The following is a 22,687-nucleotide window of genomic DNA, read 5'->3' on the forward strand; positions in this document are numbered from 1 at the left end:
TCCGCTTATTTTTATTGAGCATTTGCAACAAGTTGTTTTGTTTTTTCGTAATTGCAAAACGTATTAGAACTTAATTTAAAGTTAAATCAAATGAAAGTCACACATTTATGGCAATTTTATAAAACAAATTTGTTAGCTCAAGCTTCTTTTTAATGGTTATTATTTATAGCACTCAAAAAATCCTCATAGCGGCATTATATAAAATTTTTAAAACACTTCTATGAGCTTAAAGCTCAAATTACTCTTCGAAATAGCCTCGCGTGTCTCTAGTAGAAAAAAGAGTCCAAAGTTACCATACTTATAAATTCTATATCCAGTTGAATAAAAAAAGAAACAGATTGTTGAAGTGAATTTTGTATAAAATTCTCCCCACAAGAGACAATTATTAGAAAGAGGAAGGCAAGAAAAAAACCCCATAGAAATCCATTTATTCTCTAATGGAACTTTAATAATGTGCGGCATTACGCTTAATGGTTGAAAAATCTGTAGAAAATTATATTTGATTCTAAAAGTATCTCATTGAGAATCACTTTGTAGGAAACAAGTGGATATTTTTCAATTTTCAATTCCGCCAGCAATTGCTAAAATAAATGACGAACACAATAGCGTTTCCAAGTAAATTGAAGAAATTCAGACTCTATGTACACCTTATGTTCTTTTTCTTCATACTTCTCTCTTTCATTTTTTTTACGCTTCTTATTCTATTTCCACAATAGCAGTGAACCGTGGGAGAAATAAATCAGTTGAAATAATTTTTGCTGACTGAAAACCAAGGGGGAGAAAACAGACTATGCGTGTTTGAATTTAGACTAAGGATGGAAGGGAACAAAACACCGAACAGGTGGTTTGCACCCTTTTTACAGAATGTCTGCAAGACTTATAAAAAACACTTTTGTAGAAAAAAAGTAATAAAACATTTCAGATGATTTAATGATGACAGGAAGATTTTAACCAAAGGTGAGAAAATAGGAAAGTTAAGTGTCATGCAATTTTCACCTCAAGAGCTTTCATGTGGGAGATTTAAGAATCACACGAAGTATTGCATTATAGATGTAACTAATCATTTTGATATGCTGTGTGGTTAAGCTTACTCAAAAGAATGTGTAATCTTAAAGTTAATCTTCAATAACGATATTCTTAAGTATTTTTAGAATGTGATATGACAAGCGATGTTTAATTTATTACAATTTTATACAATTATCTACTCATGTCTATATTACTCATATCATTTAACAGTAGTAGGGGGAGGTGGAACTACTTTGAACAGTGGGATTACATTGAAATACGATTTTTCGTATATTTCCAAAGAAAGCTGGGCCTTACCATAATTTAATCCTAGATACAGTATTGTCTTCTCTACCTAAATTATATTATTTTAAAAAACTAATTTTATTAGCCGAAAATCAAATTTGATTTCAACTCAATTTTATGCCGACATCACAACTTTTGATAAATAAAATTTCATGGAACCTGAATTCGCATTTTCTTCTTTCTGAAAAGTTTTGTACATGTCTATCTCACTCATGCGTACTCAAATTGGATTAAACTAAATTGAATTTGTTGTGATGTTCAGAAGAAGAAAAAGAGTGTCAAGGAACGGGATAGACATATGCAAAACTTTTGAGAAAGAAAGACATGAAAATTTAGATTTCATGAAATATTTCTGATCCGAAAGGTGTAAAAAAAAAACAAATAAATAAAAGGGTCCCCCTGGTGCAATAGTAGGACCGTTCGACTCGTGAGCGGTGTAATCCCTGACATTCTGACTCGACTGTTATACGGGCTTCACACCTGAGGCTTAGCCATATGGCTTAAATCCTCTAATTCCTTATCAGGCAAGATTTTTTAGGAAATTGTTGCTTCGGATTGGATACTAAATGAAAATTTCCCATTAGATTTTGAAAAATCGATAAAGTTGTTTGTTATTTAGTTTTTTGAGGCATTCAGGAATTGGGCTAAGCCTCCAGTCTGAAGCCGGTATTACAGTTGTGAGTTTCAGTCTAGTTCGGTGCAAATGATTGAAGTGCCTGAATTTCTCATACACACTTTTATACTTTCTATTAAAAAAATGTAAAATTAAATTGATAACTAATTTGTTAAATTAATTTTATTTAGTTTAAATACTTTGGAATCAATTTACAATCCCTGAATTTTCTCCAGATTACAATAGATTATGAATGAGTATTTTAATATGTAGTCTTTCTACGCTATGTTGCCTAATCTTTTAAATATTAACAAATCAGTTTAAAACGGTTATGAACTGGTAATAGGAGTATCTCGAAAACCTATGTTTTCTAGTTCAGCTTAGAGGTTACTTAGGATTAAATTACTTCTTTATATTAAAATTCATTTAAAACGGTCCTAAACCGTGTTTTCAAGATTTTATATTAAAAACATTCTAAAGATCGTGTCTTAGGTGAGATTTTTAACAATCTCACCCATTTTTCGACCAATTGGGATAAGCACGGGTTCGTCGAAAAGGTTGTAGAATCCCTGATAACTCGGAATAGATTTCAATCGGTTACAAATAGGATTAAGAATTATCTTTATACTAAATAAGCCACATCGAGAAAAGTTTGGATGGTATTTTCTACAAATCGTGTCTTTAAATTCTACTGCCTCAAAAGATAGTAGAAAATACCATCCTCTAAATATATTTTTCTTTAGAATCTACTATTTTGAAATTTAAAAATTTAGTATCCTATGGAATGGAAAGTAAATTCTACTATCCGGTTAGTAAAATCTACTATCCTTCTTTAGATTATATCTTGACTCCATCTAGATTCTAATATCTGGATAGTAAATTTTACTAGCCGGATATTAGATGTTAGAATTTAACTGGAAGACAGTAAAATTTAACGGAGGACGGAAATTTGAATTGGAATTATCATCCAAGCCAGTAAAATGTACCATCTTGCTATTAGATAGAATATCATCTTGGAATACCTTAGGTGACGATTCAATGGTTCCCGATATATTTTGTATAGATTATATGAATTCGTGGTGCAATCGCAAAATGCTCGACCGTCATTACAAAGGTTCCGTGTTCAAATCTCGGCGAAGTCGCTAGTATTAGAAAAAGATTTTCATGCAACAAAATGGCTTGTGAAGTACAGAGAATATCAACCAGGAAAAGGGCCCAAGCCCTCAATCAATGGTCAAAAATTAATTCAAATAGGAAAAAAATAATGTTTTTCATTCTAATATCTAACTAGTAAAATCTACTATACTGCTAGTAAAATGTACTATCCGGCTAGTAAAATCTACCATCCGGCTATTAGAATTTATTGTACATATAGGTTAGTAAATTCTAAAGGTTAGCACGTATATTCTATAATTTTTGACAGTCCGATCGGTCCGATCTAATATTGCGTTTGTTGGGTGACTGTTTTTTACTAACGGGCTCTTAAATTTTGGTATGTAGGGTAAAGTGATATAATTTGGAATTAGTGTTACAAGTTGGACAATTCTCCGGTACAAGTTGGACATGGCTTTTTTCTTAATAAATACAGTACAAAATTTGTTTTTAAGCACATGGAACCAAATTATAAAACTAAAGCATTAAAAATATACAAATAAAAATGAAGTACTAAATTTATCAAGAAAAAAAGCCTTGTCCAACTTGTACCATTGAAATGTCCAACTTGTACCACTGTCCAATTTGTACAACTTTACCCTATAGATGATAAATTTTACCATCATTACACTAGGACTAAGATATAATATTATACACAATGCTTTAATTTCTTCAAAATTTTATTTGAAGTATCTTTTATAGATCCAAATGATTATTTTACATGGCTAAATATTTGATTTATCGAGTAATATGTATAATATACCGCTTAAATGTCTTATACCATTAACATTTTGCACAATATGTAAATAAATCAGTGTACACATCAGATTATTTTGCCACAATGAGGTAATCTGATTCAATTCCTTTAGAATATATTTTATCAATTACAGAAATCCTTCCTTTATTCTCTAATACTACAGAAAACATGGCAACTGAGAATAATCTAAATACCATTCTAGCAAAAAGATTATATTTTTTTTATCAATATAATTTTTGTGGTTAGTTGAAAAAGAATCTTTTCTCTGTACCCACAAAGAAAATTGCACTATCCTTTGACATCATGTGCACAATTTCTTGTTGGTTGATTTAATATACATGTTATTTATGAAGGCACTGCAACTTCAATCCAACATCAACAATTCAACTTGCTTGAGGAAGAGGAAAAAAAAGTGGCGAGTGAGATAGAAAAAGCAGAGTATTATAAAATTGCTATTACATCTTATATACATATGCAACATTGTGTGGTTCATGTTTCCCGTGATCTTGGCATTGGCTATGCTTTTTTTTTCCTCAACTCTTGCTATTGCACTTTAAACGCCATTAAAGCAACACTACCACAGGCCATCGAAGAGACTTCTCTAATGTATATATTGTTGTTTTTTTTTCAAAGTTGATCTTTTTGGTTTTCAGCGTTTTAGAGAGATTGAAGAGAGAGAAAAAGCGAGACACGACTATCACCGAAATGATCATGAAAGATCATTATCATCATCATCGACGTTGGATTTTCTATATATACATTTAGTTCTTTTTCCTCTTCGATGATCGCGAAAAAAAAGCATTCAACTTTGCGCGTTCTTCTCTCACGAAGTCTTATACCATGGCTGATGCCAGCAAATCGCGGGAAGGCAAGAGAGCAAGAAGATTCTTGAGGTGGCAGGAAAGGTGAATTGCAGAGAGGAATTGAAGAAGAAGGGACAAAAAAATACGACAGAGGCAGAGATCATTCTTGAAAGTGCGTCTCTTTCCCAAAATGGGCAAAACCAGCTACTTCGCGCGCTGGATCTCTTGAGTTTCCAAGGGCTTTTAGGGATAGTTGGGATTTATTTGGGTGGCAATATTGTAGGTTACACTTTTTACTTGATCTGAAACCACATGGTGTGTGTTTTGTGTGAGTTTGGGGCAGGAAAATTTGAGTCAATCTGCAATTTTGATGAGAAATTGTTGAGTCACAAGAGCGCGGTGTTGAATAATACCTGTAGCACTTCCTGGGAGCGGGAGTGGAGGGGTGAAGGGCACCTTCATCTCTAACCTAGGCCTTGCCAGGCATCCAACCATCAAGAGCAAAAGCAAGAAGCCATGGGCATCGAACCACGAGAACTCCTCTGTACAGCACAATACATCTGAACAAGGGTATGGTTGTGGTTGTTCGGCAATTTTACCTGGTCACCCACCGTCCTGCCCCACTGCTCCCCGTATCCACATTCATGACCCGGCCGAAGTCGCGATGATGACTGGAAGAGAATCGCCGATGATGAGAATATGTAGTGTAGTGGGGAAATGAAGCTACACAACAGCACATCCGAGTACAATAGCTGTACATGGTGTTGCCCGCAACCGATCCGCAATGACTCGGCTGGAAGTCCGACTGGTCGGAGAGATAGGTAACGTTACCCGTGTGGATGTGATCGTCAACCTCTACAGGTAACGATCGCCGTACGATCGCACCAATACTTGGGCAGAAGCCTGGCAAATCGTACTCGGCATACCTTCAATCCCCAGAGTTAGCTGTAAAGTGCTTCGAAACACTGATCATGTACAGTAAGAGACGGATCGTCGTGCAGTACACGCGTATTTTTGTCATTCCGATCTTCCTAAAATCTTCAGACTTAACTTTTGTGGTGTTTAACGGTGGATTTATATTGAGTTAGAATTAAACACTTCAGTGATCTTCAAGTGGTTCTGTCGAATAAGAAAAAAAATTATTCAGAGAAAAGGACCAGAGACTATAATGATCGTACAGTGAAACTTGAAGCATAAAGTCTTCAGGACTTTAGTTTTTTTGGATATCTTAAGATCACGGACCAACTTCCCAAGTGTAAAGGATTTTATTTATTTGTAAGGTGATCGTTGATATAAACAGAGAAAAAAAATATCGACAAGTGCCGGTTGCCATGTGATCAGTGGAGATTATAAACTCATCGATTGATCGTGCAAGAAGATTGAACAAGAGGATTTATTTTAGAAGAGTGATCATCTCTAAAGTTTGTGCAAAATGCCTAAGATATTCTTGATCAAGAACCGTCTGCATCAGCAGCAATTGCGCCTGTTGGAGGCACAGAATCTCCTGGCTGCCAAAGATGAGGATCGTCTTGGCGGCTTGGCCACCAACAATCATGGATCAGAACCATCCAATGGTGGAGATTGTGATGAACCCCTTCCATTGGTGGCTAAGAAAAAGGATAAGACAGATTCCGGTGAGTTTCTTTTAATTCTTTCATTTTTAAAACAAAAGACTTCAACGCCCCAAGTGACGAACCTCACTAAAATTGTCCAGAGAGAATTCTATATATATTAATTGAGAAAATTCTAAATCCCAATGACAAAAAAATCTAGCTCAAGCGATACAATTAATTTTGCATTTTTCTCAGTGACTTTACTTGAACTCTCGATTAGGCAAGACACAGTGCTAATTTTCCAGCATACCTCAATAGTATAAATCACATGGTAAATTAGATCATATTTAATTTTGTTCTGACTGCACCGCCTTTTAATTTCTCAGGCATAAATGTGATAGAGCACAAAAAAAGCTGCCAATTGTGAGATCAATCTGATTGAGAATAGAATTGACACCTGTTTTGCGATAAAATTCAAGGTGAATTTAAATAAATATAAATCAATATTGATGGAAATTTTAATTGAAGCACTTACAGTAACAAAATTATGCAACATATTGAACAATATACAGGTGATTTGCAATTCTCTCTGATTTATTTCATGTCAAAAGTTCCCTCTGTATCATCTTCAGAGAATTTTCAGTATTTTTTTGACCGCTTTATCGCCCTAAGGAATGATCCTCATCAAACAGATGACTCTTCTGTAATTTTTCTGCAAATTTCTTTCACAGATTTTTGCTGTGAAAATATATATATATAGGTATAGAAAAAATAAATAAATAAATAACACACCATATGGACTTATCCCTCAATATTGCGTGTGTTGTGATATTTCATGAACGTTTTCCATAAAATCGTTTAGTGCTAAAAATATATTCACATGGCTTTTATATCTCATTAAACAATTAATCTTGACACAATTAACTGTTGTCAGTTGACAGTGAAGTTCACTGCTTGTTGGCTGAATTAGAGGTGCTTTTTAGCTGTGCTTGGTGCTGTACATAAAATTAAAATCACTTGCTCTCAGTTTACAATTCAAGTTCAACAAGTTGCACATTATGTTAATGGAATATAAAATGAGACGAGAAGAAAGAAATTTAAAAAAAAACGCAGTAGAAGCAATTGCAACAAGGGAAAAAATCGTTTACAGTGTGTGCATCAAACTGAGGAAAATGTTTGAAAAATGTTGATAAACTTGAGGGATTTCTGCAAGTTGCAAAAAGAAAGCCCTTGAGGGACTCTAAGGGGAGATAATCACAATGCAACAGTTAGATAGCATCCGCTCGAACACATTTAATAAATTAAAAAATAAGCGTTACAGACCTATGCAAGAAATCGCAAAGCAGAGTTATGGGTATACAGAAAGATTATTTGAGAGTTCATGATTTTGTGGTTGAAAATAATATTTTTGTTTACGGCTCCGGCACACCTTTTAGATCAGAAAAATTTAATGTAATCAAAATTCGCATCCCTTTCTTTCTAACCGATTTTACATCTATCTCACTTATACTTTCGCACTCTAAATTCGATTGAGCTCTAAATTGAATTTGTTGTGATGTTCAAAATAAGAAGATAGTAGTCATAATCGTAAAATTTTGAATTTTACTTATATCTCTAAATCCTTTTGTCATTTTGGGATAAATTTATTAAAACAAAAAACATTTTTAAAACTTATTATCAAGATCTTACTTAATAAAATAAAATTATCTTTTTAATGATTACGGCACACCTTTTAGATCAGGAAAATTTCATGAAGTCGAAATTGGAATCCCTTTCTATCTCACATACTTTGCCTATGTTTATCTCATTCTTTCGAACTCTTCTTCTTCATCACTGCATATCACTGCAAATTCAATTTAGCTTAATCGAATTTGGAATGCAAAAACACAAAATAGACATATGCAAAGCCGGTGAGAAAGCAAAGGATGTGAATTTTAATTTCATGAAATTTTTCTAATCTAAAAGGTATGCTGGAGCCATAAGCTTTAAAGTTTGTCTTTATAAGAAGATAAAACACAGAAAGCCCCTTCACGTTGCATGTCTCACAATAATTCGTTTAGAATTTTACACTTCTCGTGATTACTTCTTCACTCTGTGATATTTTTATGGTCATATTTCTATAAAATTTGCAACAATTATCATAAATAAATTCATTAAATGTATTTTTGAACGTTTTTATGTATCCAGCCAACCCTGTTACATAAAGTTTCTTTGCAGTTTTATGTCTTTCTGGGATGTTGTTTTTCAAATTTTCTTTTTTTTTGCAAATATCTCCAGAGTTTTTCATACCATTTTTACATGATGAGCCTTGAAAATGTCTAGAGATTTTCCATAAAAAATAAAACAGTGCCCTATCATTTATTCTATGGATCTGTATGCGTACAGCTCAAAAAATCACAATAGGCCCCTGAGATGGTGAGAAAAAGAGAAGACTAAGAAATTGAAGATAGAGATCCACCTTCGTTTTCTCCTCAATCTGTGCCCTTGACAGTGAATCCTGTTGCGTACAAATTGTGCAGGTAGATCCCTTTGTCTGCACCAATCTTCGCCATGGGCTATTGAACGGAATTGTACAACATTGCCTCATCTCTTGGGCATTCTTTAACATCTTTTGTGGCAAAAATTCACTCTTTCACAATGCCGTCCAGCCACTAAGGCGGAGCCCTTGGAGCACCTAGACGTCCTAACATTATACAGAATCTATAAAAAAAAAGGTCTTTTGCACAGGGCTCAATCATTATCTCGCTCTCTTATGTGGAGGATTTAAATTGAGGAAACATTAAGAAAATTTTCTCCACCTCAATTTGGGATTAAAGATAAATAACCCAGACGAGATTTCTTTCCAACAAAATTGTGGCTGTGAATGGCTGAACATTAATATAGCATATAGGATAGTTTTCCAGTAAATTTATCAGATCAACAGTTTCTTAAGAGATTATAAGGAATGGCTGCGCCCTGGCCCCTGTTTTAAATGATATTTTTCCCCGACCACAATAGATTTGAGGTGGAATAAACAGGCGCAATTCCTAAGATAAATATCTTCTTGATTGAATTGTCTGATGCAAGTTCATTGAAAGAATTACAATAGGGGAAAGCTTTGAGTCTTCGCACGTACTCTAGCTTTGAACATTTTATAATTTTCCCATATTTCCTTAATGAATCTGACTGAATGTTTACATGAAATGTGTGATTTAAGCCTGGTTCTTAAAATATATTACTATTAGGTTAGATCCATTAAAGGAATATGGAAAAAATATAATGTGTTCGGTACCAGGGTGTGTGCGAAACTTTGAAAACCTTCCGTTAAAGATTTTTCTGTTGAGCTCAAGATAAAAGATTTGTGTTCGCTCTTTTCTTGTAAAAACCACAACAATTTTATTTACATACTTTGATGAGTGAAACTCCTATGAATACTGAAATACGTGGTTTTTTTTTTCTAGCACTTGTCAGAAATTTTCAGAAATTCTTTGTAATTGAAATATTTCACATTCTTATATATACGTACCTTTTATGTTTATGCCAGCTTTGCAACTCATACTCTTATTTAAATAATACTTATACTGACAGTTTTAATAAATCGAGGGCAATTACATTGAATTGTAAATTTAATCAATAATCTGGCTTGCTAGTTAGCTGGCTAGTAGAAAAAAACTCATTCTGTTTAGTAAAATATTATAAATATTTAAGTCAGTATAAAAGTGTTAATTTGATCAGAAATGTCTTTAAACTAAGTTATTAAAATAGTTCATGTTTTTTTTTTTAATTTTCCTTTTGCGAACAAACCGAGACTTTTTTAAACATCAAAACTTCCAATGTCTAGCAAAAGGTGGCGCAGGAATCTCTAATGTGAAACATAAATTAACACAATTAGCGCATTTTGTGAGAGATTCATCAAATAGATTTTTTATTTTCTTTTTCTGGAGGCTTTCCGTTTTAATTTTACTCATATAGGGTAACTGTACCCAATTTCGACCAGATTGCAATTTCGTCCATTTCTTCTGTTCCTCAAAATTCCATTAATTTTTAGTTTTTGCATACTCCAGAGGTTAAATCTGGTTACTCCAGAGGAGTTTTGCATACTCCAGAGGTTGTGCAAAAAAAAAAAACAAAAAAATGTCGTTTCTTTTGAAAGAATTCCAGCAGAGCAAGGAACTTCGAAATATTACCCAAAGGTTTTTATTTATTTTTATTATTTAAAAATTTAATAAGAATGATATTGAAGAAAAGGAACACAATAAACTATCTACAAAGTTTTAAGTAACAATCTTTAAAACGAAGTAACAAAAGAAATTCTTTTTTTTGCATTTTAAATACATATAAGAATTTGGCCCTTGCATGCAACTATGCCGAAATTTAATACAGTTACCCTAATAGACTCAAATGGTAGTATTTTGACATAGCCATAAAAAGATTTCGAATAACTTCAGTAAAATTTGTTTACAAAAATTTATTTTTCTACTTCACTTAAAATATTTGTAAGTAATGCCCAACGCACAATAACCTTTGTTTTGTAAACATGTTTGTTACATTCCAATGAGAGTGAGTGAGATCTAGATCTAGTTATCTCGCTCATTCTCATGGGAAATTTTGAAAACATGTTTACAAACAAAAGTTATTGTGCGTTGGGTATAAATCTTTATAAATACACACAACAAGTATATAATAACATTTTACTTATGGGTTTTATGGGAACATTAAATAAAGATCACGTGAGTTATGAACTTCCTCATAAAATTTTTAATATCCACAATTTTTTATCCTACAATGTTTAATACAATTTTGTTTTATCTGAAAGTGAGACAACGTGTCATTTTTAATTCCGTTAAAGTTAGAATATCCCAGAGTCATACGCCGTTTTGGGAACAAAAATGACGCAAATGACTCATGTTTTTAAACAATTTACTTCCAACAAAAATCCAAGTGAAGATAAGGAAAAAACGACACGTTCTGTCAGAACAATAAAAAAGTTAATTTTCACCACTAGAACTCGTCTACCATAAATGATGAACAAAAATTGTTGGGCAATTGAACATTACGCATAATACAAGTTGATGGTAAATGGTGGTAAACAAAGAGGAGGGATAACAATGGAATAAAAAAAATCAGTGATGGATTCGTTGGAGTAAAAAAAAAAGAGAAATTATGTAATGCAAAACTAAAGAGATTAGTGGTGAGAAAACGCTAAATTATATTACCATGCGAATTTTATTTTTTTTTTAAATTCACTTTTTTTTCGCTCTCACAGATGGGTTTCCGATTTCAAGCTCAAGTCGAAGCCCATCGGAGTATTATGAATGTTGAAGGAAAAGAAGGAGACACTTGTGTCTGAGACCTTAATTTTCATCATTTCAATATTATATGTATCGACGACATATCGTCGTAATCGCGCAATAATGAGAAAATCACGCTAACCCTGACCCAAAACCGAACGCGACGGCGCTATTGGAATGGTGTATTCGTAGTGGAAAATCGGTGCCAAGACCAAGGCTGCAACATAAACCAATGGAAATAACATATCTGGCTATTTTTTTTTCTCTCTCCCTACCTCAATTTGTAATTAATTTCACGGCATCTACTACAGTATATAGTTAATGTTTATCCCACAACTTAAACGGCATTATAAGAGGCTGTTGGATTATTTCGGTTCTTTTGGTTGGGAGTTGAGAAATAACAATGTGACAAATTCATCACATAAATGCGAAATAAACACTGTAAATTTGTAAAATGTAGATTGTTGTGGTCGTAAATAGTCGTTAAAGATAAACCTTATTTACTGAAAAAATTACGCAGAAATTTAAATATCTTGCAAGCAAAATTTGTAGATATGCATTATTATGATCTGTTTTCCTAGAAAAGGGATGGGATTCTCAGGATTGGCAGTCCAATATCTCGAGAATTCAAGTCTAAATAAAAAAACTAAATAAATAAGGAAAATAAAAGAAATAAAATTTAAAAAAAATTAAATAAATTGAAATAAGAGTCGGGACACTCACTTTATAGATCGTACACTCTATCAATTAATCTATCACGCTCTCTGTCTAGTTAATCTATTTTCATTAAATAAAATGAATATGAAAAAAAAATTATAAATCTAGTCTCTAAATTAATATACACACTACAAATTTATACAAGGAATTAAGAATTAAAATATAAATAAAATAGAGAACAGCTTAGGCTGGAAACTGTTAAAATAAGACTTGAAACGTAAGTTACACAGAAATATTAATTATAGTAAGGTGCGGTAAAAAAAAATCTGTTTCGTTATTGGCACATCGTGCATTTGTGGGAAAGAATTAAATTAAAATTTATCCTGATAAATTTTAAAATTTAAAATGAAAATAAGTTTAAAAACATTGGGCAAAAACGAAATTGTATTAGCTTTTGTCTAAAAGTGAGGTTAGAATATTTTCGACTACATTTGTTATAAAAGTGAGGTTAGAAAATAAGTAAAATCTCCCAATTGATTATGAATATTTTTTGGTTAAACATTTTTAATCATGAATTTTAGCAATTTGGGCAAAAAAGTCTGTTTTAAAATTATTATATTGTAATAGAAAATTTCATTTTGCCATTGAATAAATAAATACGACGAAAAATATAATTAGCGAGAGCTCCCCCCAGTTCAGTTTTAGGCGAGAATTTTTCCGTGTGGTCTTTGCTCTGGTGTTCTCTTGAGATTAATCATCCCTCGAATTAATTGATTCTCTCAAAAACAACTACAAAGTTTATTACTATTTTTTACGCTCTAAAATCTCATGAAATCAAAATTCGCATCTTGTCTTTCTCACACATTTGCATATGTCTATCTCATTCTTCCGCACTCTAAATTCGATTGAGCGAAATTGAATTTGTTTGTGATATTTAGAATAAGAATAAGAATGCGAATGAGTGAATATGCAATAGATTTGAAAAATTTCTGGATGCGAATTTCGAATTTATGAATTTTTCCTGATTTTCAAAGTGTGCCGGAGCCATAACTGATCAAAATTGATTTTTATCTAAAATTTTTACTAAAATAAGGAATAATATATGGAAAAACCTATTTAATCTTTGAATATATGATAGAGTGGTTGATTTTGTTTCTTATTGAGATATTTAAGAAGTATAACAATGTCAAGGCTTCTACAGATTGTTAGAAATTTTCGTCAAAATGAAACATTTTGAAGGAGTTTATACTTCAAAATTTTGCAAATGGAGAATAGCCTCTAGACCTATATAGACACTAGGGAAATTGATGTATATGTATATGAGGAATTGGTGCATATATTGAAGTAATTTGTCTACGAGTACAGACGAAAAACTGTATGAAAAAAATATGAACATAAATTATTCTAGTGTGTAGAGGTCATAAGTTAGTCATGTCAAAATGTCGTATTTTGACGAAAATCCTCACAATCTGTTGAGGCGATAGGTGAATATCCAATAATTTTTTCTACAATGTTTTAGAGGTTATTTATAAAACAAATATTCCAGTTAAATATTTTAAACAAATAAGAGAATAATGGCTTTTACACACAATGATTTACACACTAGAAGTAATTTTCGTCAAAAATTTCCTTTTTAAATAACTTTTGACGTTTCTGCCTGCAATGATCGAGGAAATTTTCATTTTAAAAAGCATCTTTTAGAAAAAAAAATCCCCTAGTGTGTAGACGTCTTTAACATTGTGATAAACATTCGTCGAAACAGAGCACTATAGTTCATTTTGACACGGCTTAGGGGAAAGTACCCATGCTTGATACCATGGGAAGCTTCGTAATGACTAAATTTTCTATGTTTCACAATATATATGTGACTTATCGCAACCATATTTTAAAAACTATGGGAAAGTGTCCTTTTTTTAAAATATATTGCAGAGCTACGTTTATTGAGAAACATAGGAAAAATTTAGTCATTACGAAGCTGCCAATGGTATCAAGCATGGGCACTTTCCCCTACTTCAAAATGCTCCATTTTGACGATGATTTCTCACAATTTTTCCAATTGTTTTTTTTTTGTATCTAAACAGTAAGGTTTCGAAGTATCTAAAAAGTTTAATATTTTTAGATATGCTGGACTTTGAAATCTTACCTACCCAACCCTCTGTATCAGTTAGTGTAACTAACCCAATAAGGAAAAATTAAGTGAGATGCAGAAAATTTTAATGAGTTTCTCGATGACAGACTTTGTGAGGTGCACCTCAAATGTCCATTGCACTCTCTTGCTATGCATTTTAAGTGCTGTAACATGTATGAGCCAAAGTGAGATGATGAATAAGGTGTATAAGGTGCAAAATACCATTAACACACACAGAGATGGTAAAGTCAGTTTTCCCCTCGTACCTATGCACAATATGTAAAAATTTCATAATATAGCATCAGCCCAGAGACGAAGAGACCCAAAGAGGCATTGGTGCCACTACAAATAAATATGAGCGAATTGCGTTAATTAACAATGGAATGTCAATTATTGGTCAACGAGACAGCAATATACGACATCACATTAAAATTGTTGTGTGAAGCCACATCAAACAAAGTGGAATAAGATGACCATTAATGTTGAGTAAATTGACAAATAAATCATTAAATTCCACAACTTCTCCTGCACTCTCATGGGCTTTGCATTCTGAAGCTTTTGATGAGAGGGCGAACCTATATTGAATTGCTTTTGTGTCACAGTGCAACGCCCAATTTTACATCCTGTATCACCTCTAAGATCTTTTTTTTCTACTTATATAAAGGTACACTCACAGAATAGTTTAAGCGGAAAAGACATTCAGAAAAAAAAACAGCCATGAAATTTCATCAATGAACGCATGATATCGCCGTTTGAATAGGAATGGGAAATTTAAAAAGTAAATGTGATCTTGTTGAAACTGCACCTCCCATAAGAAATCACCTGAGAAACTCAGTGTCAGGTTCAAGATGACAAGAAAAGGTCTCTTGAATTACGTTTTTGCTAGACTTCTTGGAAATACTTACACACAAAGTCTGACTTGATATTGAGAGACTTGAGATCTTGAGAAATTATTGTGAATAGACTGTGTTCCCAGACAGAAATTCGTTAATTGTTTTCCTAATGACCATGAAGTTGAAAAATTTTAGAAAATATTTTAATTGAAATAGCGCTTTTGACTTTTATTTCTGACAATTCTTTAAAGAGAACAGAAATTGGATAGAAACATTGTTATGAAAAAGCTTCAGATTGAGAAAACAGAAATTGTAAACATTTTACGATTTCAAGAAAAAAAACTAATACATTACATGACAAAAAGTGTATCTGTGTAATAAGATTCAATAAGAACATCTTCTCCAAAACCTGTTAAATTGATTAATTTGATTGTAAAATTACATATCCTCGTTAAAATTGAAAATACTACCATTTTTCGAGATTTCGTGTGTTGGGCTTATTAACACTCTTAATTTTAAAATCGTAAACTTTTAAAGGACCTAAAAAATTTAAATTTTAGAGCCTTTTAAGTTCCATCAATGTCTAGTGTTTTTTTTGAACAGTTTTTTTTTGTTTTTTGAGAACAAAATTCTTGTAATATTTTTGCACTTAAAATATTTAAAACATAACCCTTCTTATATAAACACCTAAAGGTCTCTACACACTTTAAGAAGTTTTCGTCAATATTTGGCAGATTGAAGCAAATTGCTTACAATTGTGAAAGAAAGTCTGCCAACATTTCTTTAATAACGCCAAAGATGGACATAAATTTCTCAAGTGTATAGAGGCTATAAGATTTAACTAACGGCCTCTACACACTAAAGAAATTTATGTCGATATTGAAGCAAATTCCCTGCGTTTGTGTAGGAAAAACTCTTCAATATGGACATAAATTTTTTTGGTGTTTAGGGGCCATAAGCATCGCCATTTATGTTTAAATTTCTCATTGTCAAAAATTTTCGTCCAAATAGAACATTTTGACGAGATTTGCATTCACATAAGCATGTAATTTACTTGAAAATGCTTCATTTTGAGGAAAGTATTTCATAGAAGGGGTCTGTATGATCCTTAAATATGAGAACGTTTTTATCTAAACAGATCGTTATCCCATTTTTTAATGCGAAATGTTCATGTAAATCAAGTTAATTGTCAAAATGCTTAATTTGTACAAAAAGCACTCACAATGTGCAGGGTCCTTATGGATTCTACATGCACATGTGCAAAAATATTTGCTTCAAAATACTTATTTTTGCAAAATTTTCTTGCAATGTGTGGAGGTCTTTATTCTTGCAATTTTCTAAAATGCTAAACTTATTTCTGAGGAATGTTGAAAGCCTTATATGTGCCGTGCCTTAAATGATTAAAAAAACATTTCAATCAATTCAATTTAACAAAAACTACATAGCACTTCATAGCAACTAATATTTTTCCATTTAAATTAATATGCGTTAATACAGGTATCACATATTTTACAGCCTCGTTTTTGCAATAATTTGAATATAGTTAAAGATCATTGAAAACAAAATAATATACAAATTCAAGTGAGATACCGTTGGAAGCTTTGCACATCAATTACCTGAGAAAATTGCACATCGGCAAATTATATAACAATAATAGATTAAATAAACCAAATAAATCATCAAATTGTTAGCTTTAGTCTCACGCGAATACCCGTAACGGGTTTTAGCTGAAAAATTCTCAATCTTGGACAAAACCCTGTCTTGGTCCAAACAATTATCCAATGCTGAATAATTCATTGGGTTTAAAACAGCTATAAGATAGCAGAACAAATCTATTCCTTTGGATAATAGAGCGTCATTAATGGAATTACTTTTGTAAATTATCAATAAAGCATGGTCATGCATATCCATGAAAGCTTCTCAATAACTCTTTTATGTTAAAGCCACATCGTTTTTGAGTAATGTCACAAGTTACACCGGTAAATGCCTGAAAGTTTCACTGGGAGTAAAAGGTCCAACATAAGATTAATAACATGGAAAAAATTATTTGATATTTCTCATGAGTTTGGAGTAGTTAATCAATAAAATATGTTTATTTTTCATTAAGTGCCAATGTGAGCATTATGTCACAAAAATCGTAGTATATTATATTCCGTGTATTTCCAATTATTCTGTTCCGATGTAGGTCATTAAGTCTTTCCATTGTGTATGTGAACAGAGGTGTAGATAAACCTACATATTGGATGAGGTTTACACTCTACAATTCAAATAGACTTTTAATAATAGTACAAGTAGGGTGTTTCACAATTCTGCAATAAACAATTAACTAAACACTTTGGCATTACACACAAATTACAATGGGTAGTCAATCATTTCAATTCATTTACCTACAATCTAATATTGCTTCGGCGCTTTTAAAAGTCCATTGGGATGTATACAATTAAGTCATCAAAAAGGGGCAATTTAAAAGCCAAATCAATTTTGCATTCTTAAGTCCAAAAAAAAAATGCTTGAGTTTATGCGGGTTCTTCGGCGGCTTTTAATTTTTTTTTATTAACCAAAGTTTTGGCTAAGGAAGAATCCTGCAGTAAGAGCTTTGAGGGCAGGTTCAGAATAAATTACAGAAGAACAGTAGAATGAGGCTAAGAATTAGGTAAGAAAACCGTGTATAATTAGGAGATGTAAATTTGGTATGAGCGCACAATGTGCCGCCAATTTAGCAATGACTGGTTTGTCTTTAGAATCAAAATTTATGCAAATTGCCAATTTGACTATGCCCACAAAAGTGGTGGAAAAAAAGGAATAAGAAAAAAAAATGATTGAATTCTCCAATTGGACAATTGAACATGCGAACAACGGTGAAAAAAGCATAACCTTCAAAGTCTTCAAAGTTCAATTAAATGATTCAAGGTTGAGACGCAACAAAAATAACACTGTACATAATTCTCCCGGGTCTGAGGCGTGTTTCTTTGCCGGCATATGCAAACGAAGTTGGTAATTTTTTGGGGACTCTATACACTTTTTGTTAAACCCACTCTTTACGCTGAGAAATAACTCTCAAGACGTACGGATGGCGTTTTAATAATATCCATCTGTCAATTTAGAGCAAATGACGTCAAAGAAGATCACAACAGAAGACTCTTATTATTGATGTCTTTTATTGTTTCCTCACGATTGGCACTGCTATATTACACTATGTATATATTTTTACAGTTTTAGCTAGTAATTTGAGTCAAATGAGCAGATAATAAAATACACAGGTAGAAAATTGTAGAATTTATATAAAAAGATTTTCAATTGAACCTCAAATTAACTAAGCCTAATGCAGGCTTCAGACTTAATGGCTTAGATAGATATACGGTTTAAGCCGATAGACGGGTTAATGGAAAACTGAAAGGAATGTAGTCGAATCATTTCACGTTAAACCGTCTTCGGCAAGTGAGCCCTTAGATTTTTAAAACCCTTTCAGAACGTTCGAGAACTGGTCTAAATCTTCAGTCTGAAATTTATCTAACCATTAAAATCGAAGAGGGTACTCAATTTCTTAAGTGGTAGAGCACTCGCTCTATGATGCAAGTGTCCCGGGTTTGAATCCTCTTTAGGTCACCAGGAATTTTTCCGGCGTTAAAGGTATTCGGATTGCATCCAGTAAGCTTCACTGCACTTGATTCCACGGGCATGGGACTGACTACCTCATCCTGTACAAGAAAAAAATAATAATTCATGTCTAGAAATCCCCTTGTGGGAAGGCCTAGTTCCTTCAGAGAATGCTGTGCCAGCAAGATTTTTATTATTATTATTATTAAAACCGAAGAGAATTATATTTTCAAGGTTATACGGTCAAAGAACACTTATTGGAACTTTACTACTTTGGCTTTTTTAAGAGACTTCTAGGTATACGATTAATCCAATTAATAAAATTCAATTGGTTTTATACAAATACACCTTTAAAAGCTCTTCAGATCTAGATTTACTTGTTTTTGTGTAATTGCTCTGACTTCTTTAGTCTGAACTTTGCGGGATTCGGAAACTGGATAAATGTCAGTTCTGGAAATCGCATAAATACGTTGTTTTATGTCAGATGTAGTTGCATAGTTTAAGGTTAAGATTTCTTTTTTGGTGAATTCGGAAATGATTAGCGCAGTATCTCTGATTTTTCAGAAACTTGACATTCTATTCATTTGTTCGTTCTTTATTAATCAGGATCACCATCTAATTGGGTTAAATTGCTGATTTGATCTTCTATGACAGATTATGAAACTTTTAGGTTATGTTGAAAATTCTTTGTTTTTTCGACAATTTCGTGATGTTTCGACTAAAACTCAATATTTAAGTTTATAAGCGGTTTTAATACAGATATATCATTGGATTTTGGTGTGTAACTTAAAAAGAATAAATTAATGCGATTTTTTACAGTAAATTATCTATTTGCGTAAAAAATACATATGTACATTTAGAAATAAGGTAGTATAATAATAATAAATATATGTTCACGACGCGACTAAAACCAAAAAGAATATAGATTCTAACAGGAATAATTGCCTTTGCCTTATTATACCACTTAAATTGTCATCTAAGATAAATTAGTGACAGAGTTTTTTTTGTTTAAAGTTAAGTCTCAAAATATAGTCGATCTTTACAATTCACTTCACATGACGATTTTTTGGGGATTTTTCCCAATTAATGAACTCTAGCGTGTTTATTGTGATACACGCTACTTCTCCTAAATTTTTTTTATGGATTTTTAGCAAGACACATTACTTTTCCTCTTTTGACAAAACATCTCCACAAAATAAGAATAAAAAAAACTCCCAAGACAATCTCTAACGGGAAGATATTTTTGTCGATGAAACATCATGTTTGACCTCCAGGAGGGTTAATAATCCCATCTTAAAATCTAACTTGATGTTATTGGGATTGGGAGTCACACAATTTACAAAAATAACTACGATAGGAAAAATTATGCAAAGTTTCTGTGACTTTCAAAATAGAAGGTATCGGTTGCATTTTGATTTCAATCACGAGATATCTCTGAATAATTCAATTGTGTTTTCACCGCTGAAAAACAAATCTCAAAAATCCACCTTTTCTTGTGTTGATTTATGCCAAGACAAAACAGAATCGTGATGAATTCTCCTATAAAGTTCGCAAGTGATGCAATTGGAGAAAAAAAAATTGAGAGTTCTTTCGCACTCTCTGGTTTGGTGGTCTATTCTGCATTTCGTACATCATAAAAAATTACTATGCCAACGTGCCACGCGCGCACAACAAAATCTCTCGTGAATGCGCCTTGCGATGGCAAAATCTACTGAATATTGCATACAAAACGCACGATCAGGCATTTGGTAGGCAAATTAATGAAATCCTGAATTATACTTTGTGAATTTATTTGTTCGGATTTAGAATCTAATCCCGGATTTGTTTACGCGGAATTTGCCCAGAATAATAAAAGTGTGACTTTTCAGGAGGAAGGGAAAAGATGACAATTCCATGCGAAAACATCATGATCTAATTCACAATTCAACATTTGCAATGTACATATAATCAATAATGTGGGACTATTTGGGTGCTGGTGCTAGAAAATTCTCAATTGCCTTCTTTTACTTTCAAAGAAACGTGAAAATATCCATCTGAAATTCCAACTCACCAGCTGATATCTCACCAAGAAAGTATCAGATTCTGGGCTAATCAATTCCTACATTATTTATTACTCAGTTCACCCATGTTTACGTGAATTTCTTTCACTTTGAATTATTCAAAGGTGTTTATCCTTATTCTTTACTCTCTTTTGTATTCAATTCTTACCAGAAGTTTCCATGAAATGTGGGCTTCATAACAATTGTAGATGAATCATTTTCTTTCATTGTACCCTGAATTTTTAATTCAAAAATAAATCCTCGGTAATTTCAGAGTGTTTTCTTAATATTTTAAAAAGAAAACGAGAACGTATGGTAAAGGCTCATAATTTTGTCCAGTCTGCTTATAAGTATCGATGTTCCTCCAAGTTTAAAGTGCGATTTTTTCAATACTAATTGACTTTTTTGTTACTCTCTTTTCAGAAGGGTTGTTTAGAAACTTTGCAAGCTATTTATCGTCTTATTTTTACTAAAAATAGTTTTAATACGTTTAAAAATGAATTGATATGTAGAGGTGAATTTGACTCAAATTTTGGACAACTTGGTTATTAATTTGGACAACTTGGCTGTAAGTTTGGACAGCAAATCCGCCTCAACAGGATGCCCATTGTTGTTCATTTCATGAACTAATCTTATCAAGTCCTCTTCATATTCATGTAAGGGAAACGTAGAATGTCACAAGAAGCCTGGAAACTTTCCATATCATTCATTAAAGTGAATTGACTTCGGTACTCCAAGTACGTGCGGCTTCGCTCATTAAGATAAAGATTAAAATAAAAAACTGGACAAAATTATCAGCCTTTCCCCTACGCCTAATTCAGTTGATCAATAATGATTTTTCATGTAAAGAAAATATTCTAAAAATATCTCACAAATTAACTTTTTTTTTTTAAATTTCTATTCATTGCTTGAATTTCTCAAAACTTTGTACGCTTATGAATTTCATTAAGGCTATTTATATGGTAATAATTGAGGCTTCGATCTATTTTAACTAACTTAAAAGATAATGAATTTTGAAATTCTCAACTCGTAATGTAGCGTAGAATGTATTTAAGCTGATCATGTTTCAATAATAGATTTATTATTATATCATACCCTTGATCATACCATTCAAGCCATATTTTGAAGTTCTTAAAAGTTCTGCTAATTTAACATTTAAGCTCGTGCTGAGATATCTTGAGTGATTAATTGTTAGAATAAATCAAGAACAGTTTAAAACGCTTTTCTTTGTCACCAAGTGCTTACTGTTGGATTCTCCAAGAGAAAAGTCAATCGAAGATCGCTGTCGAGATCCAAAGATAGGAGAAATACTTGTAATTTTGGACACTTTGACGGTAATTTTGGACACCACAAATAAATTGCTTAAATTTAATGAGTAGTGCATTCTATCTAAATTATTCTGACCCTCCGAAAGCCACTCTCTATTCCTCTCATTCAGTAAGAACCTTCCTGATATGAGAACTTTCTCCGGTTGAGTTTTTTCCTCTACTGATTCGAAGGTATATCAGAAAGAACTTACCTAAATATCCGTTGGAAGTTCGAGTTTGAACGTTTAATTAAACTGACAAGTTTCACAAAATTGAGTAAGTTCATGTTCATAAAAAGGACATTTCTTTAAATGAAATTGCAATTAAAACGCTTTGCAGTTCAGTTTTTGCAGCAAACGTTTATATACTGTTGTTAACATTGTTGACGATTGAATACCGAAATTCAAAATGGAAGAACAATCAGCGCTAAAGCGGCGATTATGTGAACTTACACTTTAGGCTTTCGGTAGATTTTCGAATTCGTTGAATTTGGCTTTGGAGTGGCTTTGTCTCTTCGAAAGGTTATTACTATTTTCTTTCTAAGTTCTCTGTTTTTATAGTTTAAACTCAAGATTTCGTTCTTAACCTTCTTAATTATAATAATTCCTATTCATATTAGGGCGTGGTTTATATTTTAAAGGGCGGCACTTATGTGGCTCTGTTGAAG

At 32.4% G+C, this 22,687-nt stretch overlaps 1 protein-coding gene across 2 annotated transcripts in view; it reads left to right on the forward strand.

The window, feature by feature from the left end:
- The first annotated feature begins 5,578 nt into the window (after positions 1 to 5,578).
- Positions 5,579 to 22,687, forward strand: part of LOC129805586 (transcriptional regulator ovo) — a 56,627-nt gene continuing 39,518 nt past the window's right edge. For both annotated transcript variants that reach the window (XM_055853614.1, XM_055853615.1), the window contains exon 1: positions 5,579 to 6,270. In XM_055853614.1, the coding sequence (XP_055709589.1) occupies positions 6,069 to 6,270 (202 nt within the window). In that variant the 5' untranslated portion in view covers positions 5,579 to 6,068. The remainder of the gene's footprint in view (positions 6,271 to 22,687) is intronic.

The sequence above is a fragment of the Phlebotomus papatasi genome, chromosome 3, assembly GCF_024763615.1.
Source record: "Phlebotomus papatasi isolate M1 chromosome 3, Ppap_2.1, whole genome shotgun sequence".
NCBI lineage: Eukaryota > Metazoa > Arthropoda > Insecta > Diptera > Psychodidae > Phlebotomus > Phlebotomus papatasi.